We start from the raw sequence: 18,605 nt of genomic DNA, 5'->3' as shown, positions 1-18,605 counted from the left end.
GCCACCCCCTCATTTCTAAAGAGTAAACTCAGCATTTATTCAAACTGTCACCAGCAGTGGTGATTTGCTTTAGAATCTCCAATTAGAGATGGTTCTGCACAATTATCAGTATTTTCAACCTGTTCCAGGAAGCAGGACATGAAAGGTAGAAAGTTTGGGCTGTGCATAAAAAAAAAAAAACAAACCAAAAAACGTAGAAACTCCAAGGGAACAAATGAGGAGAAAGCACAATGGGCCCTCTCAGCAGAGAGCTGACAGAACAAACGTTGAGGAAGTGGAGAGCAGATAATGAAAACTGGGTGTCAGCTTCTGAAAGGTAAAGTCCATCAACCTTCAGGAGGAAGAGAAGGGTGCAGCCACCATCCCATTAACTGCTCCACCACCCCATTAACTCCTCCAGCACCCCAGGACTGCTCTTGCACAGCCTGACCAAGGCAGCAGTGCTGGGTTTACTCTCTGTAGGTATCTACAGGCATCTGACCCAACAACAGGAGCACTCAGGGGGACCAAGACTTAAATGAAAGTTTTTCCCCTTGAAATCACCACTTTTCACCTCAGATTTTTAAAGTGCAAGCGAGCCACCAGAAGATTTAAGGAACACCCAGATTGCACAACTGATTCAGCAGCAGTGTCCAGTTAACTCAGCACACCCTCCCAGCTCATCAGGGTGTTATTCTGATCAATGCTGCAGTTTCAAGCAGAACAGAGCCCAGGTGCGCTGGAAGCAGGAATTTCTGGGAAGAAAACTGCAAAAGTGATTTTTAAAAAAAGTTTTCTGTTGATTCGCGTATTCCAGGATATTTTAGTTCGTTGTACAAAGCTTAGGACAGCTGGAGGAAGTAGTTTAAAGACAGGAAAGAAACAAATGACAGAGTAAGAGACAAAAACGACCCTCACACCAACAGGCTCCATTTCAACTTATTTTAGAATTAATTTCTGCCTTCTGCACCCTCCAGGTATTTTTCTTCCAACCACCCCAGCAATTCAACAGCAGTAACGTGAGCACAGGTATTAGACAGAACCCTTTTTTATTTCCTTTGTTTTAGGCTTGCAAGCTGACGTGTGAACTGGAGAACAGAGAGGCTGGAAATGAACACCTCACTTCACAAGAAGAATTCAGCCTGGGAAGGGGAGCACTGCTGCACCTCCCACCTGGCTGAGGCAGCTCAGCCTTTGTTTCTCACTTTTTCCTTTACACACAGAACCTTCGTTTTCTGGGTTACTCACAATAGTTTTGAATGATCTGCGTGGAAAGAGCAAAACCTCTCCTGAAGCTGATAATTACTATGAAAATACTCCTGTGTTAGTCACAAGGAAGTAAATGGAGAAAATAAAGAGAATAAGTTGTGTAGGTTTCTAAATTATTCTATTTCATAAAAGTGGAGTAAGTCCTGTTCTGTGAGCTTCTCTTTTATGAGGGACTTAAGTAATTTTTATCATGAGTCCTCTTACAAGCTCAGCTCCTGGAACAAGAGAACTAAAAGGAATTAGGTTTGACTTTAAAAAGCTTTTAGTAGTCCTGACAGGAAACGGTTTATTTGTGTGGGTTTGTTTTTTTAAAAATTATTTACACCACCAACATCTTTTTTTCCAAGATAATGGACTCATTATTGCACAAGTGTCTGGCTTTTAAATCTTCAAATTCTAACCTAAACCAGTTTGGGTAGGGCCAGCACAGGGCTCATTTCAGCTGCAAACTCTGACTGTTTGGGGAGGCCAAATGTGACCCCTGGGTGAGGGGAACCAATTCAGAATGAAAGTGAGATGCTGAGCCCTTAAACCAGACAAACCCAGCTCTGCTCTCTCAGGGCAGCACAGGCAATAAGGGCACTGCTTTTCTCTTTAAAGGCACATTTCTGCACTTTTTTTTCTTTTCCTATACTTCTGCTCCTTTTTTTTTTTTTTTTTTTGCTGTGCCCTCTTCCACTCTGCTGCCGAGCAGCACTGTAAGAATTCCTGACAAACCCACATATTCCAGAGCTGAAATATCCGGGCTGGACCTCGGCACAACCATTGCTATTGTACCTCACATTTCCTGTTTGCGCTCGCCCAGGGCCTGGCCACCAGCACAAACCCCCTCAGCAGCTAAATCAAAATGAACCCCCTCAGCAGCTAAATCAAAATGTACCCCCCCCATAGCAGCTAAATAAAAATGTACTCCCTCAGCAGCTAAATAGAAATGCACCCCCTCACAGTTAAATCAAAATTAACCCCTTCAACGTTAAATCAAAATGTACCCCCTCACAGTTAATGAACTCCCTCAGCAGCTAAATAGAAATGAACCCCCTCAGCAGTTAAATAAAAGTGAACCCCCTCAACATGTAAATAAAAATGTATATCCCCTCAGCCCCCCTGGCTCCAGCAGCAGCAAACAAAATCCACATTTAAGCACCAAAACCACCACCAATGCAAACAGGCAGAGCTCTGAGCTGTGAGGGTGAGGAATTCGGTGCCATTCATCCCCTCAGGGATTTCACTTCCCCAGGGAGAGGGGACTCACCGCGCCCTCAACCACTCGTTTGAAGCACGTTTTTTTAGCTTCATCTTTGACAAAAATCCGTTTTTCAGAGCTGAAGTGAAACCAAAGCACGAGGCAAGGTTTGGGTGGGGATGGGCTCAGCCACGATCCCAACCCTGCCCTGCTCGGAGCCCTCCGGCACCGCCGCTTCATTCATTCATTTTCAGCAGCAAAGATCTCTCAGAGATGTGCAAACACCAAAAATTCCTCATGAGTTACCCTCAGCCATCCTCTGCTGGTAATGAGGTGATTCATGCTGTTTGTATTTTAATCTACCACCAAGAGAAAACATCTCAGGACCGAGGAAAAAGCCATGTACTGCTAAAACCAGTATTTGGAGTCATTAATCATGATAGTTTTATTTCCTACAGAACCACATCATGATTCCTATTTTTAAGCGTTGTTTTTAAAGAACTGTGAAAAACCTTTAATGGGCTTCAGGAAAAATAAGCCAGCAGGCTTGTTTTGAGAGTGTCAGAATGGAAAGGATTCTTGAAAGAGTGGCCTTGCTTCCCTGTTCCTGCCTTGAAGATCTGCTCTGTGCCAGCCCTCAGCTCGGTGCCAAGTGCAGCACGAGAATTGTTTCCCAAAAAGCCATGTCAGATTTTACATCCAGTGCTGGCAGCAAACAAGGAAGCAGCATTAAAGTAGGAATTGATACTTCAGGCCCTCTCTAACATATAGAAAGGTCTCCAATCACAGGAACAGCAATTAAAAGCCTGGTATCAAACTGACACACTCGACCTGTCTCTCTTGCACCAAGGATTGGTGACCAAAAAAATCCCAAATCAGATGTGAACTGAAATGATCCTGAGGCAGCACCACCCCTCCCACACTGAGGCTGCTTGAAATTCTTCTTTTAGCAATTTCCAAGTACTCTCTTCTCAGCTAACCCTGGGATCTCTCCTGGCACCAGAATGCAGCTCCAAAAAGCAGCTGGTGAGAGATGCTCTGAAGGATCCAGACACATGACAGTTTTCAACACTGCAAAAACAGCTAAGCAGGCCAGGGAAAGCAAACATCAGAGTCATTCATATCCTGCAGCCATTGCATAACCACTTGCAGGGCCTGCCCAGTGCCTGGCCCCATGCAGTAAATGGCTGATGCAGAGTGTTTAATTCAGGTGCACCTGTGTGACAGCTGAGGGAGCCTGAGCAGGTGCCCACATGCCATCAATTCCTCCTCGTGCCCTCGGTGGCACAGACAGTGCTGCAAGTCCCAGCAGAGCTCAGCACCGCATGGGTGGACCCAAGGGCATTGTTCTCCCAGCGTGTAATTGCACTGCCAACAATCTCCCTGTACATACAGCTTTAAAATGAGCAATTAATTAAAAGCAATTTGAAAGCACTTACTGGGCCTATTCTCTAGTGCCAGCAAATCCAGGCACTGAAGCAGGGGAGGATTTGTTTTGTAACTTCTCATTTCTTTGAGTCAACAGAAGAATAAGTTTTACCATTATGAAGAAAGGTAATTAAAGTGTGTGGAACATGAACAGTAGATCAGTAGTAATGCAGAAGTTAATATTGAAAGCCTCACTTAATGTGTCGTATTTCGATTTTAAAGGGAACTGCTGTACAGGTAACAAAGCAAAATAGTTACAACTCCTTTCTTTGAGAGCTGGAGCTTCTACCTGCATTGTTTCCAGCTGGGTTAAAAGCAGAGCACCACTCTGAAAGAGCTCACCCCTGAAAGCTCAGGTCAGCACTCCCTGTTCCCTCTCACACCGAGCAGATCCCAGCACTGTTTTACTGCAGCGATAACAAATCCCATGTACACCTTGCAGGCACAGCTGCAGCGATAAGAACATGAACAGTTCAAACACGGCTTGTCCGGGTCAGCAGTGCTGTTTTTACACCCCCTCTGCCATCTAGTGGCAACAACCGCGTGGCTTCCACCGAGGTGTAAACCATGAGGTGCTCAGGCACTGCCCAGGTGTTAATTAACCTGAGCAGACCGTGCTAATCACTAAATGTTACTCAGGAAAAAAGAGGAAACAAATCCTGGCTTCTCGTTGTTCCAGGAATTCCCTCAGTGAAACAGGAACATGCTTATCTCATGTATTTATATATTAAATACATTTAAAGCAAACCAGTGTTTCTCCTGTAGTATTTACACTTTGGATGTTGATGGTACATTTTTATTACATTTTACTCCATAACCACCTTCTAATTACTCAGTGTAATCTAATCAGTCTGATTTCCCTTCCTAACAAAGTTATGTGAAGCCTTCCCTTTTATGTTCCTAATAAATACCTTCCCTACCAATATCAAACTCAGTTTCTTTTCCTGGGTGACACATCCCTGTAATCTTTGGAAGGCTGTGAACTTCCCAAACACCCACCATAAGTTATACTGATAAACCAACTGAGAGGTTGTATTTTCTATAAATTATTTCAGTGTCAGCTCAGGTCAAGGCCTAATGAGGTTCACATATCCCACAGGATAATCAAAGTGATGTATTATGGAATTTAATTTTTCTACACTGAAGGAATTTAGAATTTTGATTTTTAAATACAGAGTAAAAGAAAGGTTCCACCTCCTTTAAGAAAAGGAGTGGTGCTGTCTTAGGAGGATTTCATGTGTCAAAATAATTTTGAAGTGGCCTGGGGTGTGACAGTGCTCAATGCACAAACTTGGTTTGTTTAGCAGGAATTAATTCCACAACCTTTAGGACAGAAGCAAATCTGAGGCTGCTCATGCCATGCCATCCCATCTGCCAGGCACTGCCCTCCCTGCTGGGGGGACAGGCAGGAGTTTCCTGCAGTGTTTTCTGTGTTATTGTTAATGATTAAAGCAGCTCTGAAAGTAAACATCTGTAATGGTTCCAAATACAAGATGACATTTGTTGCATGAACTGGTTTTAATTATTTTGTGGCCATGAATCCTTTTCTTGAATCCAGGACAGTGGTTTCATAACCCAGGAACTAATCCAATGGCCAAAAGCAAAACACACCCAAACATTTCCCTGACTTTCATAGCTACACTGAGATAAACAACATCATGCAAATTTTCATACTTTATCTTCATAGAAAAACATTGTTCTTGCTATTTTTTTCAAAGCAAAATTAATACAGACTGAACTTTAAACCAGCTGCCTGTTTTGGTGGCTTCAGTTAGAAAAATGATAATTTTAAGCTACTAAAAAAATACTCTGAAAAATTTTAAATGGAAACACTTGAGCTGCACACAGTAGGACAGGCTTCATTTAAATGAGGAGATTAGAGGGTGGAGCTTGCAGATTGGGCTCATTGTTTCAAAGTGAGCATTAACCAACAGCAGGCCAATATCCACAGTTCAACAAACACAGAGCTTACAAACTACAGAACAAGGGATGCAGTGTAGAACATGAACAGCACCCACCAGAGCACCAACTTCAGATGTATTTAATGTTGAGAACTTGCAGAAAATTATTTATTCATTGCTTTTAAAATATGCAACAATTAAAGTACTCAATTCAAAAAGGACATGGTGTGGAAATATCCTTACCAAGTAGAGCAGAAAGGTGTGGAGACCTGTTCCAAGCCCAACAGAGGACAGAATGCCCAATCCTACCCAGTAGGCACACCAGAAGAACTTCTTCTCCATGTACTGCACATACTGAGCAAGGAAAGGCACAAAAAAAGAAAAAATATATAAATTATGAAATCTCCAAGGCAGAAAATTAGGCTACAAGCTAACACAGACATTTATCTGGATTACAACAACTGAAATAGGCTCCTAAATACTTCTTTTTACAATTTATTTCAGTAACAGCACAGACATGTAGCGGAAACTGTACTTTCAAAAGAAAAAAAAAAAACCCCACATTTTGGAATCAGCAAGTTTCCAAGGAGACAGATGGAAATTCAGGTTCAATAGTAGGAGGTTGAAATCCAGAACAGGCCCATGAGGAGCAAGCCCCAGACAGTGTCAGGTAGAGCCCAGGCAGCTCAGAGAATTGTCTGAACAGTTTAAATAAAGAATAAAATCAGCTGCACTCCCAGTGAGCCTGCTGGATGTTACACCTTGGAGCAGGTTTGTCATTTTTAAGAAAACATTAAAATGCTGGTTGTGTGCTGCACCCAGAAATGAGGGGATGTGGGAAAGCCACAGCGAGTTCTGGACACTGTTTTACACCATCCATAGACCAACAGCACCAAGGTGAATTTTACACCATTCTTATCCAGGCTCCAACCTGCCAGGGCACAAAAACACCTTAAAAATGCCAAGTGAACCTGGCTGACACCTCCTTGGCAGGGAGCCCCTGCACTGGCTGTCACCTGAGGGTGACACTGCCCTCAGCAGGCCCAAGGAAACCTGGGCAGTCAGGACTTGGGGTGCAGAACTGCAGACCCCTCAGCAGGCAGTGCCACACCCCAGCAGGAGGGATGGAAGCAAAAATTGCAATTGGGAACCTGCTCATTTCAGAGCTGTGACAGCAGCTGGGATTGGTTTTTAAAAGGGCTCCCTGTCCTCCAGGAAAATCTGAAACTCCAAGAGAAATGGGGAAGGGAAAGGTGCAGAGAGCACCATCACTAAGCTTAACCATGTCTGAGACTTCCAGTGCTGCAGAAGCACCAGGCTTTGTGTTCACATCACAGGAACAGATCTGAAACACAAAACCATTTTACATCTCCTGTGCTAGCTGGGCAGGAGACTTTCTACAGGATCAAGAGTCATTTCTTGGGAAACATGAAGCTCTGCTCTGTATGTGCCTGTCCTAGCTGGGCAGGAGACCTTCCACAGCATCACTTCTTCCACAAGAATCATTTCCTGGGAAACACGAAGCTCTGCCACGACTCAGGGTAACACCTCCCCTCCCACCACCATGAAAATCTAGCTGACAGCAGCTGTGAAGGAGTGCTGCAGCCCCCCAGGTGTGCTTCACTCAGGAGCAGATGAGACACCTCCAGATCCACCAGAATGACACAGCTCATCCCTCCCCACCTCTGAACACAACTCATGCACACCAACAGAGCAGCCACGACTTGAGGAACAAAACCTTAGCGAGCAGCTCCCAAGATCCATTACAAATTCATGGAGATGGCAGCAGGATTCATTCAGTTCCCAGCCCAGGGAGGGAGGGGGGCCAGGGAAGCAGGGCTGGTACCTGTTGGTGTGCTCCCTCGATGTAGTACAGGGCTGTGAGCGCCACCAGTGCCAGCACCGCGCACGCCAGCACCCCGCGCCGCCGCCACAGTCTGAAAGACAAATGGCAAATCAGGGATTTTCACCATCAAACATGCAGCTCAGAGCAACTCAGTTACCTCTGGGGACTGGGGATGTGCTCAGCAGGGATGATGGCAGCACTGCAAACCTCCCAGGAAAATATCTGGGGAGCCTTTACTCTTCAGGGAAAAATCCCCGCGTCACTGGCAAGCCAGATCAAAGTTCAGCCACTCGTATTTTACTTTTTTTAATAAAGCAAAACAAAGTAACTGACTGAAAACAAACACAAGCTGAAAACAATTCAGCTTCTGGAGCCAAGAGTCAGACCCAGGCCCTGAGCAGCAGCTGTGGCCAAGCACAGAGCAAAGCAGGCCCTGGGCAAGGACGAGCTGGGTGGAATTCAGAAATGCTGATTTCCAGCTGTGCTGCTGGGCAGAGCCACAGTGACAGTCACAGGGATAAATCTTTACATTATTTTGTTTTCCTTTATCTATTAAAATTGGTACTTATAACAGCTCCAAATTTAATAAATCTATTTTAAGTAACTTTGAAGCATTAGGTGAGTAAATGGAGAAAAATGTTTTCCAAAGTCATCTGCTACCAAATAATTTTTGAGCACATTTGGTTTTAACTCCTTTTTTTCCTGCTTGATGTGTATGTGGCCACACACAGTAGATTAGCAAATACATTTATAATTTTCCACAAAACACTACTATATTGTCACCTAATGATGTATAAAAAAAGTGCTAGCATCACTTAAAATTCCCAGCCTAAAATAGCAAATTATAAACATAACTTATCTAATTAGACAGAAAGATAGAAATGTGAGGCATAATACAGGAAAACAGTCACAAATATTTCATATTAAGCAAACTGAAAAGAGCACTCAGAACATTTTAAAATTAAAGTTAGTGCTGCTTACATTAGTATGACAATTGAATTTTCAAATTATTGTCATTCAAAAACACAATTTATGCAATGGAACACAGGAGATCATTAAGAGTCAATCTGAGGTCTCAACTTAATAGCTTGTAATAGTCAGGGTTATTTTCTGTAAAGATTCTATCAGGGGAGTGCCAGACAACTGAATGTGCTGCTCAGCAGAGGAGGCAAGTGCTATCTGGAACAGAACTGGATGTCTAGGAAGCCAAATAAGATTTGAGGTCTTAAAATAAATCCTCCAATGTTATTTCTGCTTAGTTTAAATAAATGCTTGGCTATTATCAGAAATTACAGATGTCAGACCCAGTAAACAGTTCTCAGAGACAATTCCTAACGGTAGTTGAAAGAATGCACATAATAAAATAAATAGGCTTGGGGGGGTTTCAGGTTTTTTTGGGGTGTAAAAAGGAATTAAGGCTACACTACACAAAGCTCGTGTTTTTTATACAAACAATTTCAAAGGCAAATGGAAGCTGTCAGTAAATCTGGACTGCAGCACCTCCAGACAGTGAGCAGAGCCCTGAGCACCAGCTGAGCTCAGCCTGGAGGAGCAGCCCACAGCTGGAGTCACCCAAGGTGACATTAGACCCTGTCCCCTGACTGGGAAAGGCTTTGTAAACTCATCCCAAGCACAGCAGAGCCACCAACACAAGCCCTGCATGGCTGCTACTCCTGCCATTTTCACTGCACATTACACTCTTGTTTTGGCAGCCTAAACCCCCAGGCCTGTGCCTTAAGAACTGGCTCTGCATTTCAGCACTAGCAGGGAATGGCAGGACTGCTCCTCACCAATTCTCTCACTGGGATAAAAGCTGGTTTTATCCAGTGTGGAAATCACACTCAAGGAAAGTGCTTTAATAAATCATTTCCTGCTGTAAAAAGGCCACAGAGAAGCCAAGTCCTCTTTACAGCATCATAAACATCAGTGCAAGCTGCACAGAGCCCTGATCTCTGCCCTGGCTGAGCTGTTTGAAGATTACTCAGTGACACCAGCATTAGCAGGTCAGTGCTGACACTGCAGCCATAAGCACAACATCCCTTTGCCTTAAGGATCTCACTCTTTCAAAGTGGAATATTCAACCCTTCAGAAAGGCAGTTTGCCATTTTCTCTCCCAAGCACCTTGCTGCATTTATGTAATTTAGGCAGCAGATCTGAGAGCACAGCTACAAGTGTGGGATGCTCCAGCAGCCACCTTTAAGGGACAAAAATACACATGTTGTCTGAAAAAAAGTTCTCAGGTTGTGAACCATCAGGGAAAGTGAGATGTCAGAATGACCTACTGAATCAGAGCATGGGTTTGCCCAGAACGCTTAGTAGAAGTTAAAGAAATGATCTTTACTTTATGGTCCATTCCTTCAAGTTTAATAGAGTTTCCAGGCAAAAATACTGCAAGGTAACAAGAGGTTTTTTCCACAGCACAATATTCAACCTCTCCTCTCGCTCCCTTCGCTTCCGCTCACTCAACATCGAGGAATCTGCAAATCAAAAGGAAAGAAAATATATAAAAAAAAAAATCTGTAAAAGCACAGGTTGGCAGTCAGCTGCTATCCCACCCAAAAATACACTGATTTTTAAAATAATTGTCAGGAAGTTAATGGGAGCTGTCGCTATAGGACATGGAATAACACAAGTGTACACACTGCTGCTCTTAAGGTGAAGAAAAGGGAAGTGAATTTTCTGACTTTAACATTTCTAGTTTTTTTAAAAATGACATTGGAAGGTGAAAGTGCCACCTTTCCAATGACACTGGACAAACTAAGAGTCCATTCAATGTCTCTTTTTTTAATAAAAGAATGCAAAATAATAAGTTGCAGGGCACTGAGAGGAGCTGAGAGCAGCCAGACCCCAGGTCAGGTGTGAGCTCAGCAGGGACATTTCCCTCTGAACCTCTGAGCTGGCTCTTGTCCAGCACAGCTATTCCCAGCTCCCCCTGCACAGGATGGAATTACAGGGTGGAACTGGATAGGAGCACCTGCCCTGCCAGGCAGGAGCCTCTCCCAGAGTCCTGTCCTGGAAAGGAGCTCAGCCCTGCCTGGCACTGAGCTCACACCCAGCCCAGGCCCTGCTCACAAAACCTTTTCCAATCAAGGTGTTATTTTGTGCTCACAATAAGATGAATAAAACCCCAAACCTGAGCTGTTTTTTTGGAGGAGAATGGCTTGTTCAAAGGTTGTCAAGCTAATAAGCAGTAATAATTTTTAAACTTTTAAAGAAAAGGAATTCTGGAATAAGATTTAAAAATAGTACCAGTAAACAATGAAAAAATACACTTGTAGCCAAACAGACACCAAAGTTGTTTAAACATCACTTAGTACACAGTCACAACACATGTATTCTATTTTGCATTGTAATAATATTGATAAATTTTAGATTTTTAAAAAGCTGTTGCATTTAAAATATTGATCTAATCGGATCTCCAGCACATTGGAACCCAAGATGTATTATTTCAGTCTTACTCCAGTACCTGAACCATTTTGCCTTATCAGATGCTGATATTTACACAGAAATTGCAGCTCTCATTAGTCACACAGCCCACTTAATTCTGTATTCCTTAGCTGGAAAATCAGTTGCTTAAGATGAACGAACAGAAATCCTGGCAAATACTGAAGAACATCCACATTCCCTCAGAGTTACAGGATGATTTAAGACTAAGTAAAAGGCTTTAATTTGTTCCATACATACAAACATGCAGTTAATCTTTTTGGTTTAATATGTGTAATAAAAATGTTTCAACCTTGTTTTTATGACCTTGTTTTTAGTAAAAGGTCATAAAAGACAATGGTGTAAGACTGCACACAACTTGAGAAATCACTTGATTACAAAACTTAATTAAATATGGAACTGGCACATTTAAAGCTGACAGGAAACAAACAAGGATGATTATAATTTCCATGCTTTACTACACAGCATGGATAATTCAGTAACACAAAAATCTTCATTAACTGTTTTCACGTTATTTTTCATGAGTTCTAAACATTAATCCCAGGCTACTTCAGCCATACCAGCAGGAAAAACAGAGGAGAGGCAGGAGATGAAGTAGTTAAAACTGTTTTGCTGGTAGTTTATCACTGAAACCAATAAATTATAGTGACATTGAATTTCAACAGAACAGCTAGAAATTGGGAGACTAATAACTGGATGTGTCCCAGAGTAAATCAGATTTTTATGACCAAGAACTGACTTTTCAGTGCCAAAGGGTGGGGCTGTACAGTCTGACTTCCACAGCCACACATTTGCCAACAGTTACACTTTTTTAGGTTTTTTTGTTGTTGTTGTAGCCTCTGTTGGTACCCAGGTCAGTTTTGTGGGGCTTAAATGTATCAAGAACTTTGGGAGAAAAAAGGAGTGTAAGAGAAACGTGAATGGAAATACACAGCATGAATCTACTCCATGGCTTTGAAATCCTAAATCCCTCAGGTTCAGAGCTGACTGAGGTTTCTAAGATTGATTCAGGCATGGAGCCCTCTGCAATATGGGCATAAAATCAGAGTGCCAGAATGGTTTGGGTTGGAAGGGCCCTAAAGCCCATCCCACTCCACCCCTGGCACGGGCAGAGGTGCCACTCCCTAGGTCAGGTGGCTCCATCCAGCCTGGCCTCCACAGAAAACCCAAATCAATTCCTTTTCCATCTTGTGCTGCTTTACAGCCCACACAGGGCAGTGAGAGCACCAAGGGATTCCCACCTACCTGTGAAGCTGCCATTGTGCTGCTCTTTGCTCATTCTGATGCGTCTCTGGTCACAGTCTGTGCCATTCTCTGCCATTTCATAGATCAGTCACCTCTGGGGCTGAGAGAGAAGAAACCAAAAAGGACAAGGTGTGGTTCAGGTTAGGAGCTCTCCACAGGCAAAGGATGCAGACAAACACCCAGCAGCTCCCAAAGCCAGCTCACACTCATCCTGCATTACACCACCAACACAGAAAGTGATTCAGTCCCCACACTGACAAAGATTAAAACATTTCCACCTACATCATTCTAAATTTTTCACTCAAATGACAAAACTCCCTCACTTCTAACAGCTGAACAAAAGCTCATTAAACAAACCCCTTCCTTGACCCAGCCCACTGTTTGGGCTCCAGGAGCAGCAGAGCTTTGTACAAACCTCACTCCCATCCTGAGGCTGGAGCTCCAGGTGTGCTCCTCATCCTGGCACCAGAGCTCTGTGTCAGAACCCTCCCTGGCTGGAAATGAGCCCTCAGTGTGGTAACCAGGATACGGAGCTGCATCTCCTGCCCTGCACAAAAGGCAAACCCTGCAGAGGACGGGAGCTTTCTGAGGGGAGCTGTGCTGCCCTGTCCATACTCAGTGCTGCTTTAGCCTCCCTCTAGAGGGATCAGCCATACAACAAAACCCCAAAAGAACAGATGGGGCTTTCCTTATCCAGGAGAGTAAATCATGCAAGAAGTGGGAGCCAGCACAAACCAGACTGTTGCAAGAGTTGTCTTTTTTTTTTTTCTTTCAAAAAACAAAACCTGAACAGCTGACAATTCTTATGCAATCAAACACAAAGAGTGTAACCAGTCAGACTCCTTGTTTTAAAAACCCTCTCTTGAATCTTAAAACTCTTTCTCTTAAAAGAGAGTCCCACAAAGCTAAAGCATTTTATTTGCATTGTATTTCTCCCTGTAAGCATCCTGATTTACAGTTTTTCATATGTTGCTTTTGTTGGAAAGAAAAGTGGTGCAGTATTAAAATGACAGGTTATATAAAACTGTCCAGTGGAAGAAATTGAAGTTCTACAGAAAAAATCCTTCCCCATTGATTTATGTGAGGCTTAAGAGCCAAGCAGCAACTCGGGTTTGGTAAACAGGAGTGAGGTCACCCCTTGGATTCAGACTGCAGTAATTTTGTCAAATTTTTAAATAAAATGTTCAGAGATGTACAATATAATTTTATATATATTTAAATAAGCATTTATGAACAACTACAATTTTATATATATTTTTATATATAGTATATAGATATAATTATATATGTATTTAAATAAGCACTTACCAACACCTACAATTTTATATACATTTTATATATATATATAATATAGATATAATTTTATATATATTTAAATAAGCATTTACAAACACCTGCAATTTTATATTAACATGTAATATACAACATGTAATATACAACATGTAATATACAACATGTAATATACAACATGTAATATACAACATGTAATATACAACATGTAATATACAACATGTAATATACAACATGTAATATACAACATGTAATATACAACATGTATAATTTTATATATATTTAAATAAGCATTTATGAACAACTACAATTTTATATATATTTTTATATATAGCATATAGATATAATTATATATGTATTTAAATAAGCACTTATGAACACCTACAATTTTATATACATTTTATATATATATTATATAGATATAATTTTATATATATTTAAATAAGCATTTACAACCACCTGCAATTTTATATTAATATGTAATGCATAATATGTAATGCATAATATGTAATGCATAATATGTAATGCATAATATGTAATGCATAATATGTAATGCATAATATGTAATGCATAATATGTATAATTTTATATATATTTAAATAAGCATTTATGAACAACTACAATTTTATTTTTATATACATATAATATATATAATTTTATATATAAATAAGTATTTATGAACATCTCCAATGTAAGTTTCCATACACACATGCCCATGTCCACACCACAGGAATTCACACACACAGAGCCCAAACTGCAGAGGGCAATATTTAAATTGCACACCCACACCCTGCAAGCCTGATGTTCACAGAAAGCTGCTTAGGAAGGAAAAGCCAGCCAGAGCTGCTGAGCACACACAGCAACACTAAAAAAAGTGTTCTGGCTTAGGGAACTTCAGTCACATTTTGTTGACTTAAATATAGCAAAGATTAGAAAAAAAAAAAAATCCACAAATTTCAGTGGAAGCCACACGTTCCTCATTTTGAAATCTATCTTTTTTCACATGTGCAAATCTAGACTTCAGAATTAAAGTCTTGATTGGTTTGGTCCCTGCTCTCAGTTTAATTACACCCCAAGGAGATTCATTTAGTGCAATGCCAACTGCTCTCCATGCCTGATGCTACAGGCCAGGCTGTGCAAACCCTGAATTCCAGTGCAATCCATGAATTCCTGCCTCTCTGGGGGCTCAGGTGTGCTGTTCCCAAGGCACCACAGCTTTTTCTCAGGAGCTCAAATGCCAGAGCCACTTTTACCCTGGCTGCCTGGAAAGGCACTAATCCAGGATTAGCTTTGCATAACACCACCTCACACAAGTCAACGTTTGCACTGAGCAGATAAATAATCCCTTCCACATTTCTGCAGGACAAATACTTGTCAAAAAGGTCTTAAAGTTCAACCACTCTGCAGGAAAGCTCTAAAAATTCCTATTTAAAAGCACAGCTGACTTGGAGATGGGATATCTACCACATGGCAGGGCTGAAAGGCTGCAAACCCTTCCTGGCTCCAGAAAAGAACCTCCCTGGTTTACCTCAGTCTGATTATACTCAAAGCATCTTAGCAAAGGGCCTGGAGGCTGCACATCCCCTCAGCTCAGCACCCTTGATCTGCTGATGCCCATCAGAACCCCTGGTCCTGCACGAATTCCTGCCCACAGGGATGGGCTGGAGTGGGAGGTGACCCAAAATGGAGTTACCCTTCATTAACTCACCCCATGTTCTCAAATCTACACCCAACCCGTGAGAGCTCACCACAGGAAACTCAATTCCATCTGCTGAACAGAACTTCACTTCTGACAGAAGCTGGGGAAGACACAGAGCCCATCTCTAAAAATAAATTTGCCTACTGCATGGAGCACTTAGCAGCAAACACAAAAATAAACTATTTAAAAGAGCGAGGAAAACAACTGGGGCCAGTTTTTGTATCAGGGTGCCTGAGATCATTTGTTAGAGCTGTGCTCACACAGGAGCTGCTCTGCAGGGCTGAACAAAGAGCTGACAATGCCCCATTGAGCTTTAGGGCAACCAAAAACGTGAAGTATAAAAAGATAATTATTGCTAGTCAAAAATGCACATTGCTCAACAAAAAGGGTTTATGGTGACTGTGACTGGCACTTCACAGCAGAAGTGAGACAAAGCAAAACAAGCAATCAGAGCAGGAGGACACAACAAAACCGGGCACTGCGCTATCTGCCCTCTGTAATCATGGAAAAGGACAAAAGTCTCTTCTTTGGAGCTCTGGGGGGCTGTGGAAGCACCAAGTGTTGCACTCATGCAAAAGGAACCAGCTTTGGACAAACTTGGGTGGCTGCACTCTCACCCAGAGGAGCAGGATGTGGGCTCATGTTCTGTTCTGAGCATTTTTGGAGGACTCCTTTCCAGGGTGCTGGAACAACAAGGAAGTGTTTTCATGGTCTCAGTCATTGTTTGAACCACTCATTCTTACCACTCCTTACTGAAAGAGCCCTGACTCTCAGCTCCATCAGCTCCTGCTCACACAGCGCCCACAACCAGAGTTAAAACTTGAAAAATTTTGTTCCCCCCATCCACCTCAGTAACACATCATCTCCAGTCAGTCCTTGCATTTAAAGCCAAATGTTCCAAACCTGCTGCTTCCTTCTCAACTTTTTTGATATTCCTTCTTTTTCTACACCCAGTTACAACAAGGGGAAAAAAGGATTAAAATCCAGCCTTTCCAGGTGGGTAAAGAATTGCACATCTGTGAGAGGAGTTTTTCTTCAGTCATCGAATGCTCTACAGAGAGAATAAGTTAACAATTCCCTGGCAAAGAAACTTGGAGAGCACTTTCCCTCGAAAGGCAAAGCTTGCCTGGCACAGGAACAGATTCAGGGATCAGTTTGGAAGTGAAACATCCCCTGCCCCTTCCAGCTGTTCCCTCTTCAGCACTTCCCCAGGATCTGGAGGCAGTGGAGGAGCCAAGCACGTCCTCAGCTCTGCAGCCCCTCCAGAGCGAGAGAGCCCCGTGCAGGTGGCACTGGGGTGGCACTGCCCCTCACCTGGGGGTTAATGACTTTCCTGAAGATGACAGAAAATATTAAACGTAACTGCGCGATTTTTTTTTCCCCCCAGTCCCTCAGCACTCCTGGGAAGTGTTCAATTAAAATAAACGAGGCCACATCTGAAAGATGCTCCAAATCTCCTCAGATTTAGCCCATAATGGGTTATTTTGATAGGAGTGCATTTATTCCCATACTAAAAATGTTTTCCTAACTAAAATAGTTTAATTCCTCAAAGGAGAAGTAATGCAGTTAAAGACCACAGGTTTCCATTTTGTGGGTTATGCCTCTGTACACCAGACCTATTTTCCAATTCCTACCCAAATAAATCAGCTTAGAATTTAGAGTTAAAATTCCAATTTTTTTTTTTATGGGACTTTGAGATACCTTTTAGGAAAAACTGTTGTAACGTGAGCTTCAGGGATACCATACAATTTTCTTTTCAGTTAACAGAAAGTTCTGTCCCTGCCATTGAAGCCACATACATTAACCTGATCTTTTTGGTGTATTTTTTTTTTTCTGGTGAAACATGAATTTTAATTACATCCAGCAGTAGAATCAGGTGCTATAATAAAGGAGTAGAGACAAATAGATGAAAAGGTGAGAGCCAGGATAAGAGGACATGCAGAGGAGGCACAGCACAGATGAAAGGGGATGAACACAAGGACCTGACAAAGCCCAGAGAGGCTGAAAGCAGCTCCTGAGATAACAAATTCTGCTTTTCACAGGAACACTCTCTAAGTGCAGCCAATTCAGATTTCACACTTGGCCATCCAGTGAGGACACACTGCCCAGACAGAGGCCAATTCTGAGCCCTGGGAGACAGAAAAATATTCTTTTAATAAGCTTGAAATGCCCTGAACAACTCACTAATAACATCCCTCTGGGTCCAAGCAGCACCAAAAGCAGCAAGGTTCAGTGGTCTTGGTGCTGTCCCATGGCTGTGTTTGAAGCTGGTACAAAAACCTCAGCATTGCAACAGCCTCAAGGCTGTGCCCTTTGTCCTCAGGGAACAGCAAAGTTCACCCAGCTCAGGAAGAAAAGTTAAAGTTCCAACCTGCAGATAACTCTGTCTCCCATCGCAGTACACCAGGAATTACAGGTTTGGGTTTTTTTTGTTTGTTTTAAGCACACAGGTTTTTAAGGAATAAGAAATGTCCAAGCATGCACTAATGGCACAGATCACCCTGAGGAGAGCAGCTCATGAGGTGCACTCAGAGGCAGTTATGACATTCAGAAGGAATTCCAAGACAACAACTTAGAAAAGAAGATTTAATGCAGAAAGAGTGCAGTTGTTGCAGCCTACTCACCTTCCTCATTGCTGCCACCCACTTGAAAGCTGCGGAGCCTCCTCCTACCCTTCCTCACAGCAATTACAAACACCAGTGACTTCAGCAGCTCAGCAGGACATGAAACAAAGCTCAGACTAACAAAGAGAGCTCACCTCCCATTGCACAAGTGGAAAGTGGCTTTTAGAACCCTCATCTGAAAACAGGGGATGAAGCCATTGTTACAACTGTCACTTATCCCATGAGGAATAAAGGAAAGTCTATTCCACGCTGAAGAAATGATGGAGTGGAAGAAGGAGGACTGACATAACAAAGATTATTTCAATAGCAAAATCAATGCATTAAGAAAAGCTGATGTATGCTATCATAAGGTGTTAGGAATCCCCCAACAAACTGAGGTGAAACAATCTCTAAAAGAGCAGAATTCCTAACAGCAAAACAGCACCAAAATCCACTGCCCAAACACAACACACGTGGTCCAAAGCATGAAAGAATAACACCACATTTTCTCCACCTCAACCCACATTGTCACCATTAACTAAACCAGGATACCCACTTGTTGGTAAGCACAGAGCACAGAAAACAAGGGCAGGAGAAAACCCTGAAGAAATGTCGTAGGCACAGTTGGAAAGGGATAACCTGGATTCACAGCACTTCACAGATAAACAGCTGCCATCAAACATCACCCCTTCTCTCAGGTCACCTTCATGACCTGCCA

General features: G+C 42.4%; 1 protein-coding gene across 1 annotated transcript in view; it reads right to left on the bottom strand.

Annotated features, from left to right (window-relative positions):
- VMP1 (vacuole membrane protein 1) overlaps positions 1-18,605 on the bottom strand; it is a 61,980-nt gene that overhangs the window by 42,502 nt on the left and 873 nt on the right. The window contains exons 2-5 of the mRNA XM_059486846.1: positions 12,296-12,395; positions 9,948-10,083; positions 7,607-7,697; positions 6,004-6,114 (exon numbers count right to left, since the gene is read on the bottom strand). Coding sequence (XP_059342829.1) covers positions 6,004-6,114; positions 7,607-7,697; positions 9,948-10,083; positions 12,296-12,371 — 414 coding nt within the window. The 5' untranslated portion in view covers positions 12,372-12,395. The remainder of the gene's footprint in view (positions 1-6,003; positions 6,115-7,606; positions 7,698-9,947; positions 10,084-12,295; positions 12,396-18,605) is intronic.

The sequence above is a fragment of the Ammospiza nelsoni genome, chromosome 21, assembly GCF_027579445.1.
Source record: "Ammospiza nelsoni isolate bAmmNel1 chromosome 21, bAmmNel1.pri, whole genome shotgun sequence".
Lineage (NCBI taxonomy): Eukaryota > Metazoa > Chordata > Aves > Passeriformes > Passerellidae > Ammospiza > Ammospiza nelsoni.
The sequence above is the reverse complement of the archived record's forward strand: the minus strand, read 5'-3'. Positions and strand labels throughout refer to the sequence as shown.